We start from the raw sequence: 19,040 nt of genomic DNA on the forward strand, positions 1-19,040 counted from the left end.
ATGACCCTTCCTCACTCAACCGAAATGTTAACTCTGATTTTTCTTCACCGATGCTGCCAGACCTACTAAGCTTTTCCAGCAATTTCTATTTTTGTTACTTAATGACTAGCTTGTTTAGTAAGTTTGGCAAGAATTTGAATATTGTTGAAATGAGTTGGTAAGGCATTTAACAATCAAATACTGGGCACATGGCATCTTGCTGCTGCTGAGCAGTAATTTTGCCAAGTTGCTGACAGAAAGCATTAAAGATGAATCAAGATAATCTTAGTGCTGATTTGGGTCTCACCACACTTGTCGCTCGATTCTGTCATGCAGCTCGTCATAATCCATGTCACTCAGACCCCTAAAAGATACTGCCATGAGTCTCCCTAAGTCTCAGCAATGTATATTAGATTTTAAGAAACAGTTGTACTGTCAGCGAACACATTACTGTTGCAATGATATGAAGTCAGGATCAGTCTAGCTAGGACATAAAATAAGAGCATGAGAACTAGGAGAGAAGCAATGGCCTAGTGATATTATCACCAGACTATTAATCCAGAAACTCAGCTAATGTTCTGGGGACTCACGTTCAAATCCCATGGTAGATAATGGAATTTGAATTCAATAAAGAATCTGGAATTAAAGGTCTAAGCAGGTTTGATTGTTGAAAAAAAAAACCATTTGGTTGACTAATGTCCTTTAAGGAAGGAAATCTGTCATCCTTATCTGGTCTGGCCTACATGTGACTCCAGACCCACTGCAATGTGTTTGACACTTAACTGGCCTCTGAGCAATTATGGGCAATAAATAGGGGCCTAACCAGAGATGTCCACATCCTGTGAGTGAATTAAACAAAAACCTAGGAACAGGAGTAGACAATGCAGCCCCGCAAGCCTGCTCCACCATTCAATACAGTCATGGCTGACCTAATCTCGGCCTCAACTCCACTTTCCTGCCTGCTATCCATAACCCTTCAATCCATTAATAATTAAAAATCTGCCTATGTTCTTCTTAAATTTACTCAATGTTCCTACAACCACCACACTCTGGGGTAGTGAAATTCACATATTCACAACCATTTGAGAGAAGCAATTTCTCCTCATCTCTGAATTATACCTTATGTATATTTTGGGAACCCTTTTACACGAGTTGCTGATCTTTTCTCATACTTGCTCCATGCCGTTCTCATGAATCCTTTTTCCAGTTTCTTCCTGAGGCTTGGTCATCTACCTGATGTTCTTCTGTAAGTGAAATTTGTCATAAGCCTTTTTTTTGTAATAATTTAATTAATGTGATAAAGTATTATTCTAATATTTTTAATATTTTGTGTCTTACTCAGGAAGTTACCATTCTTAAAAGAGGTTTAGAATCCAAAACATTGCTCCTAAAAGCGGACTATGAAAAGAAAGTGGAGCAGCAATCTTTAGACCTATATAATAGAATTAATGACTACAGTTCATATCTTCAAGATACGTATCTACAGGTAATACTTACATTTGATTTTTTTTGTTAGGTTGTTATGAATATATTGGTATATTATGTATTTATACAGTCAGGGCAAATAGTTGGTTTCATCTCAAATCATGCCGAGTCTTTATTTTAACTGTTAGTGATGCATGGATTAACTATTGCACTAAAACAGATATGGTTTTGTAAGTGACCATTTATTATTAATGCCTACATCATTCTGTGCATAAAATATATTTTCTGAATTCATTCATGAGATGTCAGCATTGCTGGCTGGACCAGCATTGCCCAGCCCCAGAGCAGGTAGTGGTGAACTGTCTTCTTGAAGCACTGTTGTCAGTTTCACATGGGTGAACAAAGCTGTTAGGAAGGGAGTCCCAGGATTTTGACCCAGTGACAGTGAAATAGCAGCAATATGTTCCAAGACTGGATGGTTAGTGGTTGGAATGGGACTTGCAGGTTGAAATGGGACGTGCATGGCTTGGAAGATGCTGTCTGAGGATGCTTGGTTAATTTCTGCAGACCATTCACAAGTTTGATAAGGATCAATTTATTGATTAATTTATGATTTATTTGAATCTGGGATTTCAAGCTTGTACTGTTTGAAACAGACCATAATTGTAAAGGGAAATATCAAAGGAAAATAGAGCCGTTTAGTTTCTAATGAAACTTAGGCTGAAATTGAGATTACAACTGGTTGAAACCATTTGCAAAACAGTGCCATGAGAGCTGAATCTTGATGGTTCCAGTCATGTATGCCGGAGAAGTTGAAGCAAACATATGCTAGACCTAGAAGCTGTGAATAGGCAAGCATACAGTTGCTACAGCTGCTTCTGTCACTTGGAAATATTATTGGTAGATCTACACTGTGCCAGGCTTTATAGGCAGTGTTGAGGAGGTCCTGCAGGCCTATGGATTTTTCATGAAGACTGTGCTTGTGGAACTCAGGTTGGTTGGGCACTGCTGTTGGCTAGGCACCAGGCTAAATCCTAGAAGAGGAGCTGAAATTCTTTGTGAAGGACACAATTTCGAAGGACACCGTGACTGAGATTGATGTTGTATTTGCTTAGTGGCACTGTTCGTTTGTTTCTTAAAGGATTAAAGGATGAGGATAAAATGGAAAACAGGACAGAGAGCTCTTTATTCCATTTGCTTAACTGTTGCAAATTAAGTGGTGGTTCTAATATGCACCTACAAAAAGTGATATTGTTAACCTGCCCCTCTGACAGTATTGCCACCTCATGCTACAGGAACACTTGACAGTAGAGTTGATCACGTCCTGGCAATGGCTCACTGAAGTCATTGTTTGCACAGGGGGTGATTATTTTTCATTTGTCAAAAGTCTATGGCTACATGTTGAGCCAAGATACTTTGTTTTGTTTTTATAAAACTTGAATGGAAGAAAAAAACACCAGATTCTGTATTTAGCATTCAGTACCATAGAACACTTCAGCACGGAAGCAGGCCATTGAGTCCACACTGACCCTTCAAAGAGCATCCCACCCAGATCATCCCTCCCCACCCCATTCCTGTAATCCTGCATTTCTCATGGCAAATCCACCTAGCCTGCACATCCCTGAACACTATGGGCAATTTAACATGGCCAGTCCATCTAATCTGCATATCTTTGGACTATGATAGGAAACCAGATAACCTGGAGGAAACCTACAGAGACATGTGGAGAATGTGCATACTCCACACAGACAGTCGCCCAAGTCTGGAATTGAACCCTGGCCCTTGGTGCTGTGAGGCAGCAGTGCTAACCACTGAGCCACCATGCTGCCAACTTTTGTTTTCTTTTCCCTTCCCAACACTGTCCGTAACCCCCCTGGCTCCCTACTGGAACTGATGCAAACACCCAACCCCAGCCACTGCAGCTGGAATTGGCCTCACCCTCACCACAGGACCCAGCCCAACCCTGCATCTCTTTGCTGCCTAGTCTTACACTCTCCCCCTACCCACTACCAAACCTGCCTCACTCCCTTCCTGCAGCTGAATCAGACCATCCTAACACTTCCATCATCTCTCCATTGCCATTCGTCCCAACCTGAGCTCAGTAGGAAGGAAAGTAGTGTTGCACAATTACTCATTCAATTAACTAGTTTGTTTTAATTTTTGCAGAGAATTGAAGTCCTTCGTAATAGTTTTAAACAGCAGCTTGCTAATGAAGTAGCAAAGATCAATGCTGGATTTGAGGTTTGTATTACTAAATAGTTACCTTGCAATATCGAAACAAAAATATGTTGTTTTTATAATTCACCTTGTTAATGTCCAATCTGGTTTTTCCATTCCTTACAGTATAAGACCCCAAAATTTGGCATTGTAGCACCATAATTTTGGCTGTTTCGTTTCATGCCGCTATCAAGTCCAGTGCTCTAAAGCATTGCCCTTCAATGACTACAACCTTGCTGGTAGACGGCTGCTGATTTTCAATGAAAGAGACTGCAGGTTACCTTGCAGGAAACCCTCATGCAGTCTGGACCTTGGGAGCATGCTTTTGGATTTTAGCATATCTGGCAGTAGTGTGGGTGACTGGAAACAAACAGATAACAGCAAAGGTACAAATGCTGCAATTCTGAGAGAAGTCAATGAAGTCATTTCCACTCCTCCAGGGTGGTGTTTCAACAATCCTATTAATCAGCTGTGGAACTCTTCAAACCCCTTTCAGCATTGGTATCCACAGCCAAGATGGTTGCAGTTTGAGCTTTTATGGCACTAAAATATGCTTGCATTTTAACAAGAAGCAACTTCATGACTTCAGCCTGCAGGACTTAGTTATTGGATGGCCTCTGCCTGTAATGAAATAGAAACTGAAACATTGGACATTAGACGTTGCATTACATCTGGGTCCACACATAGTCGTATGGAATTGGTCATGAATTCTAAATTAGAAAGGACAGACTTTAAACTCTGTACAAATCCCTGTGCCAAGTTGCAGCTGGACTCTTCCATGGTGCTTCATGGTGACAATAGGCTCTGTGCCAGGCCTGCAGTGCACTGAGCATTTTGGTTTGCATATCTGTCAGTATTATCTTGTTAAACATGGCTTTACAGTTCTCAGCTGAGTCCTCTGCAATAGAACCCATAGGCAACTTTATCCTCCAGTGAACTGTCACACAAACTATCCTTTTCCATTGCTTGGTTGTAGCCCACTTATGCCTGGTGTCTCACCAAGTGCAGATTTTAGCTCTGTGCTGCCTTTGCTAAGGTATGCGTAATGCAAGAATCTGAGCTGGTGGCTGACAGTGACAGACGAATTAATTGTGTTTCTCCACAGAGATTTGTTCTTCCACAAGGCCTTCACAGATCACAGAATTGTTACAGTGCAGAATGTCATTTAGCTTGTTGTGTCTACACCAACTTTCTAGATGAGCAATTTACATATTACCATTTTCTCACTTTCTTCCTCTAGCCCTCTACATCAAATAAGTGTCTAATTCTCTTGAATGCTTCAATTGAACCTACCTGCACAACACACTCACTTAGCCACTAGTGGTGTGAAAATTATTTTTCTTATGTATTATTGAGTTCTTTTTCTAATTTCTTTAAATCTGTGCCTTCTTATTATTGATCTGTTCACAAGTGGGAATAGAATGTCCCTATCTATCTGTTCTGTCCAGCCCTTCTCATGATTTTGTATACCTTAAATAGATCTCTTCAGCCTGCTTTCCTCCATGGAAACAGTCCTAACAGCTCCAATCTGTCCTCATAGCTGAAGTTCTTCATCTGTAGAAACAATCTTGTGAATCTTTTCTGAACTCTCTCCAATGCTTCCACATCCTTCTTAAAGTGCAGCACCCAGAACTGGACGTAACGCACTGTCTCTGGTTTGTGTCCTATATAAATTCAGTATAATCCCCTACTTGTTCTCTGTGCCCTATTAATAATGCCTAAGTCACTGTTTGCTTTATTATCTGTTCTTGCAACTACCTTGCTACCTTCAATGACTAATACACATTTACACCCAAGTCCTTCTGCTCCTGCACTCACTTTTAGAATTGTGCTCTTTATTTTTATATTGTCTCTCTATGTTCTTCCGATCAAAATGAATCACTTCACATTTCTCTGTATTGAACTTATCTACCATCTAACTGCCCATTTCCTGCTCAAGTTCTTCGATGCCAAACCCAGTCAAATGCAGCCTTGATGTCAGTGGTAGTCACTCTCACCTCACCTCTGGAATTCAGTTCTTTTATCCATTTTTGAGCTAAAATTGTAATGAGATCAGGAGCTGAGTGGCCCTGGCAGAACCCAAACTGGATGTCAGTGAGCAGATTATTGCTAAGCAGGTGTTGCTTGGTCATGCTGATGATGACACTTTCCATCACTTACTGATGATCAAGAGTCAACTGATGGAGTGTAATTGGCTGGGTTGGATTTGACCTGCTCTTTGTGTACAGGGTATACTACACATTAAACCCCATGGTGTTGGAGGTAATATATTAGCATGGATAGAGAATTGTCTAACTAAAAGAAGACAGAGAGTTGGAATAAGGGGTACGTTTTCAGGATGGCAACCTGTCACAGGAGTGAGTGGTGGGTCCATAATTAGTTACACTTTTATCAATAAGTTTGATAAGAAAAGTGAATGTATGATAGCCAAGTTTGCAAATGACAAAAATATGTGGGAAGGTAAGTGTTGAGGATGACACAACGAGTCTACAGAGGGATACAGCCAGGCTAAGCAAGTGAGCAAATACTCGGCAGATGGAATATAATGTAGGAAAATGTGAGGTTATGCACTTTGACAGGAAGAAGGGGAGCTAACTGTTTTTAAATAGAGAAACTGCAGAAAGCTGGAGAGGGATTTGTGAGTCATCGTCAATGAATCACAAAAAGCTAGCTTCCAAGTTCAACAGGTAATAGGAAAAGCAAATTGAATATTGGTCTTTGCTTCAACGGGAATGGAGAATAAAAGTTGGGAGGTTTTGCTAAATCTAAATAAGGCACTAGTCAACTAGAGCTGGAATACTGTGACCAATTTTGGACTCCTTAACTAAGGAAAGGCATACTGGCATTGGATGCAGTCAGAGATGGGTCATTCAGCTGATACCAGGTTTTGAGAGATTGCCTTATGAGGTAAGGTTGAATAGGTTGGGCCTGTACTCTTTGAAATTTAGACAAATGAGAGGCAACCTTATTGAATATATGGATTCTTTGAGACCTGTCAAGGCTGAGGCATTGAGTATATTCAAGGCTCGGGCATATTTTTAATCCTTAATGGAATCAAGGGTTATGGGGAAAAGTAAAGAATTTAGACTTCAGGGTTATCAGATCAGCCATGATATCATTGAATAGTGGAACAGACTCCACAGTCTGAATGACCTACTTCTGTTCCTACATCTTATAGTCTTACAGTCTTAAAGCTATAATCTGATCTGTGGCCTTTTCCTTGTGAGTTTTCTTTTCAGATTCATTTTTACAAACTCCAAAAGCTCCTATAGTTTGCCTTTCAACTTCCAGCATTCCAAACAAATGTGTCCCACCTTGTTAAAATGGAACACCTTGCCTCCCGATTTTCACCTCCACCCTCAGTAATTTGCATGCTGATCTAAGGAAGATTCAGGCATTCCCAGTATCCATTCTTTACCTTGGCTACTTGCCTTCCTTTCACTTTTCCATTTATTGTTCTTTTTGAATTTATGAGGATCATGGAAAAAATGTTTAGGCCTATGGATTAACTCATAATCATCAACCATTATGATCCTCAGACCAGACCATATCTCAGGAAGGATGTACTGGCCCTGGAGCAGGTTCAGAGGAGGTTCACGAGAATGGTCCCAGGAATGAGAGGCTTAACTTATGAGGAACGTTTGAGGACTCTGGGACTATACGCATTGGAGTTTAGAAGGATGAGGGGGATCTAATTGAAACTTACAGAATACTGAATGGCCTGGACAGAGTGGATGTTGGGAAGATGCTTCCATTGGTAGAAGAGACTAGGACCCAAAGGCACAGCCTTAGAGTAAAGGGAAGACCTTTTAGAACAAAGATAAGGAGAACTTCTTCAGCCAGAGAGTGGTGAATCTATGGAATTCTTTGCCACAGAAGGCTGTGGAGGCCAGATCATTAAGTACATTTAAGACTGAGATAGATAGGTTCTTGATTATCAAGGGGATCAAGGGTTACGAGGAGAAAGCGGGAAAATGGGGTTGAGGAACTTATCAGCCATGATTGAATGGCGGAGCAGACTTGATGGGCCGAATGGCCTAATTTCTGCTCCTATGTCTTATGGTCTTATGGTCTTACCACTAGTTACAAACCTTTGGTCCTCAGCATGTGTTCTTATTACAAAAGATAGTGAGTTTTTAAATTTTAGTAAGATGATAACCTCTCTGAGAGCTTCATAAACATTTTCACCTTCTAATGCTCTAATCCATTTGTCAAAATTACTTTGCTTAACCCTTTCGAGTTTAACATAGTTTTGTCCAGGCTCTTTCCTTAAATTCCGGAACCTTTACCCATATGCCTCAGGCACTAACTGAAATGCAGCCAATATAGTTTTCTTCACTGATTCATAAACCCAAGAAACCTCCTCTGATAGTGAAGCATATATTCCTATGCTTTATCCGTCAACCTACCCTGCATGAGCAATGTCCAATCCACTTTTTCTCAATTCATTTGTCTAGCAATTTTCTCAAATGACATGATAAATGCCTCCACATCTTTTTCCTCAAGTTTCAGTACGACCTGTGCAAATTTAAATATTTCTTACTGCACTTCAAATTATTACACAGATTCTCCCCAGTAGAGTCTTCAAAGGCATCTGACATCTTCTATTTCAACTGTGTCATTTTTAGTTTATATTCATGTTCTCTCCTCATTTTCTTTATGCTTCAATTCTAATTTTCTCCATTTTATTTCCTGTTTTCTAACTGGGGGGAGGCTTTGGCCTAGTGGTGTTATCACTGGACTGTTAATCCAGAGACCCAGGTAATGTACTGGGAACCCAGGTTCAAATCCTGCCACAGCAGATGGTGGAATTTGAATTCAATAAATATCCAGAATTAAGAATCTAATGATGACCATGAATCTATTGTTGATTGTCAGGAAAAACCCATCTAGTTCACTAATGTCCTTTAGGGAAGGAAACTGCCATACTTACCCAGTCTGGCCTACATGTGACTCCAGACCCACAGCAATGTGGTTGACTCTTAACTGCCCTCTGCACAATTAGGCATAGGCAACAAATGCTGCCTAGCCAGTGACACCCTCATCCTGTGAATGAATAAAAAAAATTCTATCTTCCTTTCCTTATCTTTTGCTTATCTTATCTTGCTCACTTTTCTTATCTTTTTCTGCCATCTCTAGTTTCTTCATTGCATTCTTATGCTCCAGTCACTCAACAGTAACTGAATATTGCCTGATTCCAATATTTCAGTACCTGAAGTACTTGGTCCTTTTTTATTTCCTTTAAATTCAAGTGCTGTGTTAGTATCTCTGTTACCTCTGCTTTTTTAGGCAATGCTATCTTCAGTTTACCCACCAAATCAATCAATCAACCTTAGATTTAATATTTGAGACTGCCAGCAACAACTGTGCCATCTTCAGGAACTTCTTTGCTGTTTCTAATGCCATGTCATAGTTCAGTTCAAAGTTTAACTTCACCTATATTATTTACCAAAGTGCAACCAAATTCTCATTGCATCGTTTTCTAATCCAATCCAATTCAAATCCCAGATGAGTCTCCAAACTTTGCTACAACCCACTGGGATAGTGTGCCACAAATCAAACTGTGTTATTCCTGGAATCATACCAAATGTTAACACTTTTTTTAAAGGTATGCATAGTGCCTTAATTTTCCAGGCTTTCAGAACAAGGTTGCTTTAAAGCATGGTTTCTGCACTAGTCAAAAATTACTGTTTATTACAAGTAATTAGACTATAGCTACAATAAACAGACATAAACCATTATCATATGACTATAGTAACTAAAACTCTAATCCAGTTACAGACTCCACCTTTACACATTTACACATACAAACAAAAGGAAAATAGATTATTGGCAGAGGTAGAAAAAAACCAGACAATTAGTTCAGTCGTCTTTGCTTCCCAATCCTGATGTCAAGATGATCCTATTTTGGCTAGCCTGGCTCCTGGTCTTCAATTGTCTCTGTCTGGAAGCTGCCACTGGGCTTGCAAGAAGTGCAGAACAACTGATTCACTTGAAAAATATCTCTGATTTATTAATTCAAAAGTCGTAGCTTAAAGCAACTGCTCCAGGAAGGGTAACTGGTTTTCTTCAAATATAAACAATTTTTTACTGTTGAGAAAAAGCAGTTTCTGCTGAGGAGAATAACAGAACTGGAGAGAACAGTATCCAACGAGCATGCAGGCACATTGTGGTGAAGATAGTTGTTTGAATGCCGGGAAAATAAATGAGCTGTTACTGCCAGATAACCACTCTGATTTTAATGTTGGTAATTAACACTGCTGTCTAGTTTCTCAAGAAAGGAAAGGAGAATTGGGAGCTGTTTAAAATGATGAAAGATCAGTTAATGTAATGTAAAAGCATCAAAGTAAGGTAGCTGCTGCTCATAGTGAGACTCAGAAATCACATTTAAATTATAAAGGGGGAAAGTGGAATATTTCTCTTGATGTTGAGAAACTGATTTTGCATTTTCGCTGTATTTTCGTAAATTTCTCACAATTGTCCATGCTGTTCAAGAGAGCAGAAAATTCCACAATTTGCAACATTGTGATTGCGAACTGAATGTTATGAATACCAGATTCCTGCCTTGACCTAACTAAAATGTAATGGGGAGCCTGTCCACATTTGCTGTGCATGTCGTTGTTTGTTCTGCAACATCTTAACATTTGAAGCAGCATTAATAGGTTTAAGGTAAGACTTCCATCCCTTTATTGGAAGAAATTCTCCCTTAAAGAACTGACAGCCAATCAGATGGCTGCTGGCTGTTCAGTCCCAGCAATGGCTGCCAGGAATATGGTTACTGCTCCCACCACACAGAGGTGCCTGAGTAAGCCAAGGGTCAGGAGTCACAATAAGGGAATTGGAGAGCCAGGTTCATGAGGCTAGGAAGCAGTAGGAGTAGGGTGGTTGACCTTAAGGGAAAGGGCACTTACATAGATCCCCACCCCACCCCACCCCCAAACTGCCTGACTCTAGCTCTCACAGCTGGAGCTACATGGCTCTTCATATGATGTGCCACCACTCTACCCATTGCAGCTAAAAGGCCAAGAGATGAGACTTGAGAGGCTCAAAGACAGGCGGGTGGCAGATGCCTAATCAACACCTCCCACACCGCTTCTTCTTGTTTGGGGCAGATAGGCCTGCCGCTGGATTTTAGCACCCCCATTCAGTTCTGATCTGTTGGCCAGGGATCACACCTTTCAAATCCATGTGTTCGATTAATCATAGTTACAATCTGTTTCAACAATCTAAATGGAGCTCTTAGTACAGCCAAGAAGCTTAAACTACAGTTCAATATTTATATTTATGGCTCACCAATATTAGAAAAGTGATTTTAGTTTCATTTTAATTTATTACATAAAGTACTGTAAGTATTTCAAGATTAATTCCTTTTGAAAATTATTCATTTCCTTCATTATCTTTCAATCCTTAATTTGGAATGGTGCCAATACAGCACTAATTTTACTTCCTAAATCAAAAGCATCTATGCCCTTCTGTCACTATGTCTAGTATCATACTGTTGGATCCTATTTCTGTAAATATGATTGATATGCAAAATACACAATTAATAGGTTGCTCATCTTCCCTCCTGTGACTAGTTCCTTGTCATTGTGTTATAGCTTTAAAACGATTAATGAGAGGTCAGTTGCTTTCTAAACATCAAGGGTTGAAACAGACCAAAAGCAGCATGTGGTTCTAACACAAAAAACAACTGTAACTGCTTTGCCATCTTGTGGCCAGTTGACAAATGCATTTCTCATGCACTTGAGACCCCTGTGATGCTTCTTTGTTAGCTTGCATCAGCCTCTGGTAGCTATCTAATGATAAGCTTTACATTCAGGTCATTGAATCTTTAAAAGCTGTTAGTCATTTCGATAGTCAAGCATTAATTGTTTAATAGACTTTAATTAACAATTGATTCTTGTATTTTCAAAATACTCATGATATAATACATGTGGAATTTATGTGTAAATACTTTTTTAAAAAACATTTCCTGTATAAGACTTTTAAAGTGTGATTTAATCTAATTTCGCATTGTATCTTTAAGATCACCTACCCTTCTTAGTAGTGTACAATTTCTTGATTGAAATGGTAAATGGATAAACTCGTTAAACGTTTTTTCTGTTGTATAGCCAACAATAATTATAATTTGGATTTAAATAGCACCTTTACCATAGTAAAATGTTTCAAAGTAATTCACAGAAGCATTATCAAGCACAAAATTTACACCTAGCTACAGAAAAAAAAGGATAGTTGGGTAAAAGCTTGGAAAACTAAGGTTTTAAGGAGATCTGAAAGCTGCTGAAAAAAGTAGAGATGAAGAAATTTAGGGAAGGGATTTTGGATCTAAAACCTGAGGAAGTGAGGGCATGGCCACTTATGTGGAGCAATAAGAATTTAAGAATGTGGATTTTAAAATGTTAAACTAGTGTGAAGCAATATGTAACAGAAAGCATCTGTGATTTTTGTTTGATCCTTATTGAGACAATTCACCTCTTTGCTATATGCCCATTGGCTTTCACATGGTTGAAGCAAGAAACTCACCCATGCACTAAGTCGAGTGGACACAGAACTTTGTAATTCCTTGAAGCAACAGCCCACTTTGTAAACATAATGACTATTATTTGAAGGGCACTGCTTATTTAAAAAAGAGGCATTAGAGATCCAGTTAAACCTTGTGAATTTCAATTGAAATAATTCACATCTCCTGATTCTTCAAAGCCCATCGCCATATACAAGGCAGGAATGTGATGAAATACTTTCCAATGTCTGGATGAGTGCAGCTCCAACAGCACTCAAGAAGCCCAACACCATGCAGGACAAAGCATTCTGTTTAATTGGAACCTCTGCTAAATACTTTCAGTATTCACTTCTTCCAACATTAATGCTCAGTGGCTGCAGAATGCAACATCTACTATCATCATTTCAACAATTCAACAAGGATCTGTAGACTGCACCTTCAAAACCCGTGACCTCTACCATTTAAAATGAGAAAGGCAGCAGACATACAGGAGAACCACCTGCAAGTTTCCCTGAAAATCACTCACCATCCTGATTTGAAACTATATCGCTGTTATTTCACTGTCACTGAATCAAAATTCTGGATCTCCATCCTACATCAAGTTGACTGCAGCAGTTCAAGATGGTTGCTCACCACCATTTTCTCAAGGTCATTTTTGAATGGGCCATAAATGCTGGCCCAGCTGCTGATGCCCATATCTGACGAGTGAATTTAGAAAGCCTAATTACAGTACATAAATTGACGGCAAAATTATTTTACTAGAAGATTTTGTAGAAAATGTTCAGGTTGTAATATAAAGAATTTGCATGAATAGACCACCTCTTTTCAGTAGAATAATGTGAAGAATTATATCTGTAAAATTATTATTAATTGAAAAATATTCATTAAATCTAATTTTAGTATTCATTGTAAACAAAATTTGTTCTTGGTATTTTGAAAATGCAATTTTGTGGAATTATTAGATTTTCCCATTGAAGTTAAAGAGTGGTGGTGAGTGAGTCTTGTGGCATCAATTCCACCATGGCTTCGGGAAAACTATCTCATGCAATCACATGCTTCTCAGCTCATTATTTATGCAAGCAAGATGTTGAGTGCATTACTTGGTGAATCACATGGCAAGAAGTGCTTGATATTGCAGTACCACTACCATCTAAAAGGATAAGGCAGCAGATACATGAGAACAACGCCACCTTCATGTTTCGCTCCAAGCCACTCACCATCCAGACTTGGAAATATATCACCCTTCCTTCACTGTTGCTGGATCAAAATCCTAGAATTCTCTCCCTAGTGGCATAATAGGTGTACCTACACCAAATGGACTGCAGTGGTTCAAGAAGGCAGCTCACCATTAGCTATTCAAGAGCAATTAGATATGGGCTATCATGCTTGCCGAGTCAGTGATGTCCACATCCCCTGAGAGTGAATAGAAGTGTTCAGAAGCTACAATGTGGTGCTTGCTCTAAAGTCCCAACACATGGCACAGAAGCATGGAGATTATGTTGGAACTGTATAAAATGTTGTTGGTAAGGCCACAGTTAGAGTATTATGTGAAAAACTGTAATCCACATTATAGGAGGGATATGATAGCACTGGAAAGGGTGCAGAGGAGATTTACGAGGATTTTTGCTGGATTACAGAATTTCAGTTATGAAGAGAGATTGGACAGACTGGGGTTCTTTTTCTTAAAGCACAGGAGATTGAGAGGGGACATGATTGAGTTGTATAAAATTCTGAGGAGGATAGTTAGGGTAGACAGGAAGAATTTTTTCCTTTTGATGGAGGCATCAATAACCAGGGGCATAGATTTAAGTTAAGGTGCCAAAGGTTTAGAGAAGCTGTGAAGAAAAACGTTTTGACCCAGAGGATGGTGGGGATCTGGAACTCACTGCCTTTAAGTTGCAGAAACACCCATAACATTTAAGAAGTATTTACATGTGCATTTGCAAAGGCATACAAAGCTATGGATCAAGTGCTGAAAAATAGAAGGTTGTTTTTGACTGGTGTGGACAAGATGGGCCAGAGGATCTTTCTCTGTGCCATAGATTTCTATGATTCTAAGCTTGTGCAGGGTACAGCATATTTCAATACTGCATGACACCCTGTCTGGACTATACTGCAAAGCCCCACAGAAACTGTCCAGGCATTGAAGTCTCATTTCTGGTCTGTCCAGACTGGCTCTGCTTGAAGCACGAGCAGCATTACAGCTTTGGTCTACATCCATCTATGGATTTCGTAAACGTATCATGACGAAGTTTGGAGTAGTCATCCCTGTACGGGCCAAGGGCCTTGGAAAGAGGCAGGCACCTGTGGGTACTTCAATATATATGAGTCATTGTAATTCCAGGCTATTTAGCACAGACTCCCAAACCTTGGTTTCAATTATCACAAACAATTGAACATTAAGGGCATAGGATCCTTTCCTGTTCTCAAAGCTGTCGGTTGGTGATAGGGCGCTTTCGAAATAATGTGGGCACAATCAACTTCATGCAGTATCTGGGGAAATTAGTGCGGCAGAAAATCATAATGCCCAGCTGATGGCTCACTTCATCAAGATTGAAGGCAATGAAGAGGCGGGCTCTGGCAAAAATGCCATTAATAACATCTTGAATGCACTTGTGAATGAGGATAAGGAGATGATATATAAATACTTGATTGCATCCTGGAATGAGCTGAAAGCATAAAAATTAAGAGTAGCTATGACTTTGATGGCCATGGTTTGGGATTGCAGCCCAGTATTTGTTTGCACAAATCCTCATTCAGCAGCTGGCACAGGTTTGATATTATAGAACCGGACATTCTTAATCTCTTGGACATATTTACAGTGAAGCTTTTGAAACCCTGGTTCTCACCAATCCACTGTAGTTCATTGGTAGATTTTGTCATGTTGCTTCAACCTCTGGAGATTACTGTTATTTCTGAGCTTGCTGAAACTCTTGTAATCACTGTTTCCTTCTCTGTTACCTTCTACTTAAGAGCACGGTCACAAGAAAGCCAGGCAAGACTTCACATTTAGTTCCGTGAACAAATAATCTGTGGGAAAGTCAGGGAGACTACATTGTTATTGAAGAAATGCCTGACCCCTTGCATCCTTAATGATTATGCTGAATGTACTGAATTAAATCAGTATTAGTAGGGAAATGGTTTTCGGGAAATTGATGGGACTGAAGGTCGATAAATCCCCATGCTCTGATAATCAACATCCTAGAGTTATTAAGGAAGAGGTCCTCAATATAGTGGATTCATTGGTGATCATCTTTCAAAATTCTACACTCTGGAACAGTTTGTACAGATTGGAGGGTAGCTAATGTAACTCCACTATTTAAATAAGAAGGTAGAGACAAAACCAATAGACCAGTCATCCTGATGTTGGTAGTGGGGAAAATGCTACAGTCCATTGTAAAAGAACTAATAGCTGAGCACTTGGAAAACAGTGGCAGGATTGGAGAAAGTCAACATGGATTTATTTAAGGGAAATCATGCTTCACAAATCAACTGGAATTCTTTGAGTATGCAACTGATAGAGTTGATGAAGGAAATCCAGTGGATGTAGTTTATTTGGACTTCCAGAAGACTTTCAACTAAAGTCCCAGATAAGAGATTAGCATGTAAAATTAAAGCTCGTGGGATTGGGGATAGAGTATTGAAAACTAGTTGGCAGACAGGAAACAAAGAGTGGAATAATGGGTCTTTTTCCAAATGGCAGTGAGTGACTAGTGGGCTACTGCTAGGATCCGAGCATAGGATCCCAGCTTTTCACAATACATGTGAATGATTTGGATGAGGGAGCGAAATGTAATATCTCCACATTTGAAGATGACAGAAACTGGGTGCAGCGCGAACTGCAAAGAGGATACAGAGAAGTTCCAGTTGGATTTGGTCAAACTGTGTAAATGTGCAATTGCATGGCAGATGCAGTATAATGTGGATAAATATGATGTTATCCACTTTGGTAGCAAAAACAGGGAGGCGGATTATTATCTAAATGACTTTAAATTGTGAGAGGAGAATGTGCAATGAAACCTGTTACTGAAGGTAAGCATGCAGATACAACACATGGAGAAGAAGGCAAATGGTATGTTGGCTGTCATAGTGAGTGGAAGAGAGTACAGGAGTGGGGATGTTTTGCTGCAATTATACATGTCCTTGGTGAGACCACACCTGGAATATTGTGTGTAACTTTGGTCTCCTTATCTGAGGAAGGATGTTCTTGCTGTGGAGGAAGCGGAGCAAGGGTTTACTGGACTGATTCCTAGGCTTGCAGGACTGATGTATGAGGAGAGGTTGAATTGGTTAGAGTTGTATCTGCTGGAATTTCGTAGAATGGAGGGAGGGAACCTCAAAGAAACCTACAAAATTCTAACAGGACGAGACAAGGTAGATAGCGGAGCAGGCTCGAAGGTCCAAATGGCCTACTCCTGCTCCTATTTTCTATGTTTCTATGAAAGTTATGCCTTCACACGATATAGCAGAGGTTATTGTTATGTTTTGATTAGGAACTCTAAGTAGGTGACCTTATCAAACATACAGTGGCTTGTTATATATTAATAGATAGTTGTATTTAACTAGAATATAAGATCATACTTTTAGTGAGAGGTTTATTTCAATTTACTGCATTCCATAATACTCACACCTCAGATAACAAGCTCCCCATCTTTATACAACCAATTCACACTTAATTAATATAAGCTGTTCCCTAATTCAAATCAGCCTCAGACATGTCTTCAGACCATATTAGATGATAACGGATTCCACTCTCTTTAAAAAAAACTACATAAAACATACAAAATGACAATATAGTTCACATTAATATTTATTTGCAAATTAAAGCCCCAAGCGTCCTTTTGTCACTATGTCCAACAGTTTCTTAGCACTTGTTCCTTTTTTGTGAAACAATCAGCTGCCTGCTCTATCAGTCCATTTCAATTTGAAGATTTCTCCATTCTCCAGTATCTGTTTTAAAACTGCAACATCGATCCTCAATTTTTTTTATTCGCACACTTGTTGAGTGTACATTATCCCATAGTAACTTATTCTCAATGTAGTGCTTAATGAGTTTTGCTGCTGAGCGCCTGTTTTGAATTTATTCCAATACTTTCACAACAAAAACACCATATCTACCAGCACACTAAGAGTGAGATTTTCTGCTGTCAAGGTACTTTTCTCGACTCTTCTGATCTTTTTAGTTTCTCAACTTAAATGGGAACATTTACCTCCCTTTCACACAAAAAAACTGCTGTGCTCAAGAATATGTCACATAGATCTGCATAAGAAGCATCACTAAAAACATGTTTCTGGTATGTCCCCACAATGGAAACTTAAAAATACAATGCTCCATTGTAAATTTTTCACTGTTTTGTTCACCCAAATTATATCTTCAATCTTGGGAGCTTTTAAAACTGTACCCAACTCTATTATTTCATAACTGACATGTGGGTGCCCAGTCAATTCAGCTGTTCAAACAGACCTCACAATTTCTCTCATTATATGGAGGTGCCGGTGTTGGACTGGGGTGGATAAGGCCAGAAATCATACGACACCAGGTTATAGTCCAACAGGTTCATTTGAAAACACAACTTTCGGAGCCTCACTCTTTCTTCAGGTGTTAGTGGGGTGGTATCAGACATAATTTATAAGTAAAAGATCAAAGTGTCATACCACTGATGAGAATGTATTAAACAAACCAATGATACTGTTAAATCTTCAATCAGTTAGAAGGTTTTAATTGATTAATATGTATATGTAAATCCACAAATTCTTTTCAAGTCGCTGCCCTGAGAGAACTAAAGGTTTTATCAGTGTAAAGAAGAGGTGACATTTTAGGTCAGGCAATGCCTGTTTGGTGTGAGGCCTTGTTTAGAATCTGTTTGTGTTTTGGTTTGGAGTCAGACTGGTTTTATTTCTAAAGTAGGAATTTATAAAATGCTCCTTGACTGCCTGTCTATAAATTGTGTGCTTTTTGAACAAAATAGAATGTATCTGCAAATACAAATTCACCCCATAGATTACTAACCTTTTCATAAGTGAGAATTGAAGGCAGATTTTTGGCATTGCTTAATTAGTGAAGGCATGATCCTTGGACAGCCTCAAAAACAATGTTGTTGACTCCATCCCTGTAGAAGAATCAAGAAACATACTCTCCCCACTTTGCATGTTGTCACAATAATTTTGTGATGTCATTGCATGATTGACTTTAATCTGATATGGTGAGGTTCCAGCTTTGTATTCGTGTGAGTCACTTGCAGGATCCTCCTATGACCCACCAATTTACCCCAGTCTCTACATTCCCTTTGTATTGCAGTCCCCGTGACCTGATGATCTTTATCTTCTTTCAATTGAGCCTGTTCACAACACTATTAACTTGTCCATGACCCTGGAGGTCCCTATGCCCTTGTTGGCCATACACTCTCCCCATCTAGAGGCCAAAGTGACCATAACCTGCTTGAAACACTCCTTTGAGAGCTCCCAGTCCCTTCCAATGAACCATGAGGCTCTAATCTATTATTGCTTCCTGTCACTTCGCTATTCCCTCAGAACCTAGAGTGAATTCAGAGGAGGTTCATGAGAATGGTCCCAGGAATGGAAAGCTTAACATATGAGGAACGTTTGAGGACTCTGGGACAATATGATGAGAGGGCATTGGATGAGAGGGGATCTAATTGAAATTTACAGAATACTGAATGGCCTGGACAGAGTGGATGTTGGGAAGATGCTTCCATTGGTAGGAAAGACTAGGACCCAAGGGCGCAGCCTTAGAATAAAGGGAAGACCTTTTAGAACGGAGATAAGGAGAACTTCTTCAGCCAGAGAGCGGTGAATCTGTGGAAATCACTGCCACAGAAGGCTGTGGAGGCCAGGTCATTGAGTACATTTAAGACTGAGATAGATAGGTTCTTGATTATCAAGGGGATCAAGGGTTACG

At 39.5% G+C, this 19,040-nt stretch overlaps 1 protein-coding gene across 1 annotated transcript in view; it reads left to right on the plus strand.

The window, feature by feature from the left end:
* The window catches only part of LOC109937698 (uncharacterized protein C10orf67, mitochondrial-like), a 246,365-nt gene that overhangs the window by 14,115 nt on the left and 213,210 nt on the right, over positions 1 to 19,040 (plus strand). The window contains exons 3-4 of the mRNA XM_048612718.1: positions 1,322 to 1,465; positions 3,571 to 3,645. Coding sequence (XP_048468675.1) covers positions 1,322 to 1,465; positions 3,571 to 3,645 — 219 coding nt within the window. The remainder of the gene's footprint in view (positions 1 to 1,321; positions 1,466 to 3,570; positions 3,646 to 19,040) is intronic.

The sequence above is a fragment of the Rhincodon typus genome, chromosome 2, assembly GCF_021869965.1.
Source record: "Rhincodon typus isolate 14 chromosome 2, sRhiTyp1.1, whole genome shotgun sequence".
Lineage (NCBI taxonomy): Eukaryota > Metazoa > Chordata > Chondrichthyes > Orectolobiformes > Rhincodontidae > Rhincodon > Rhincodon typus.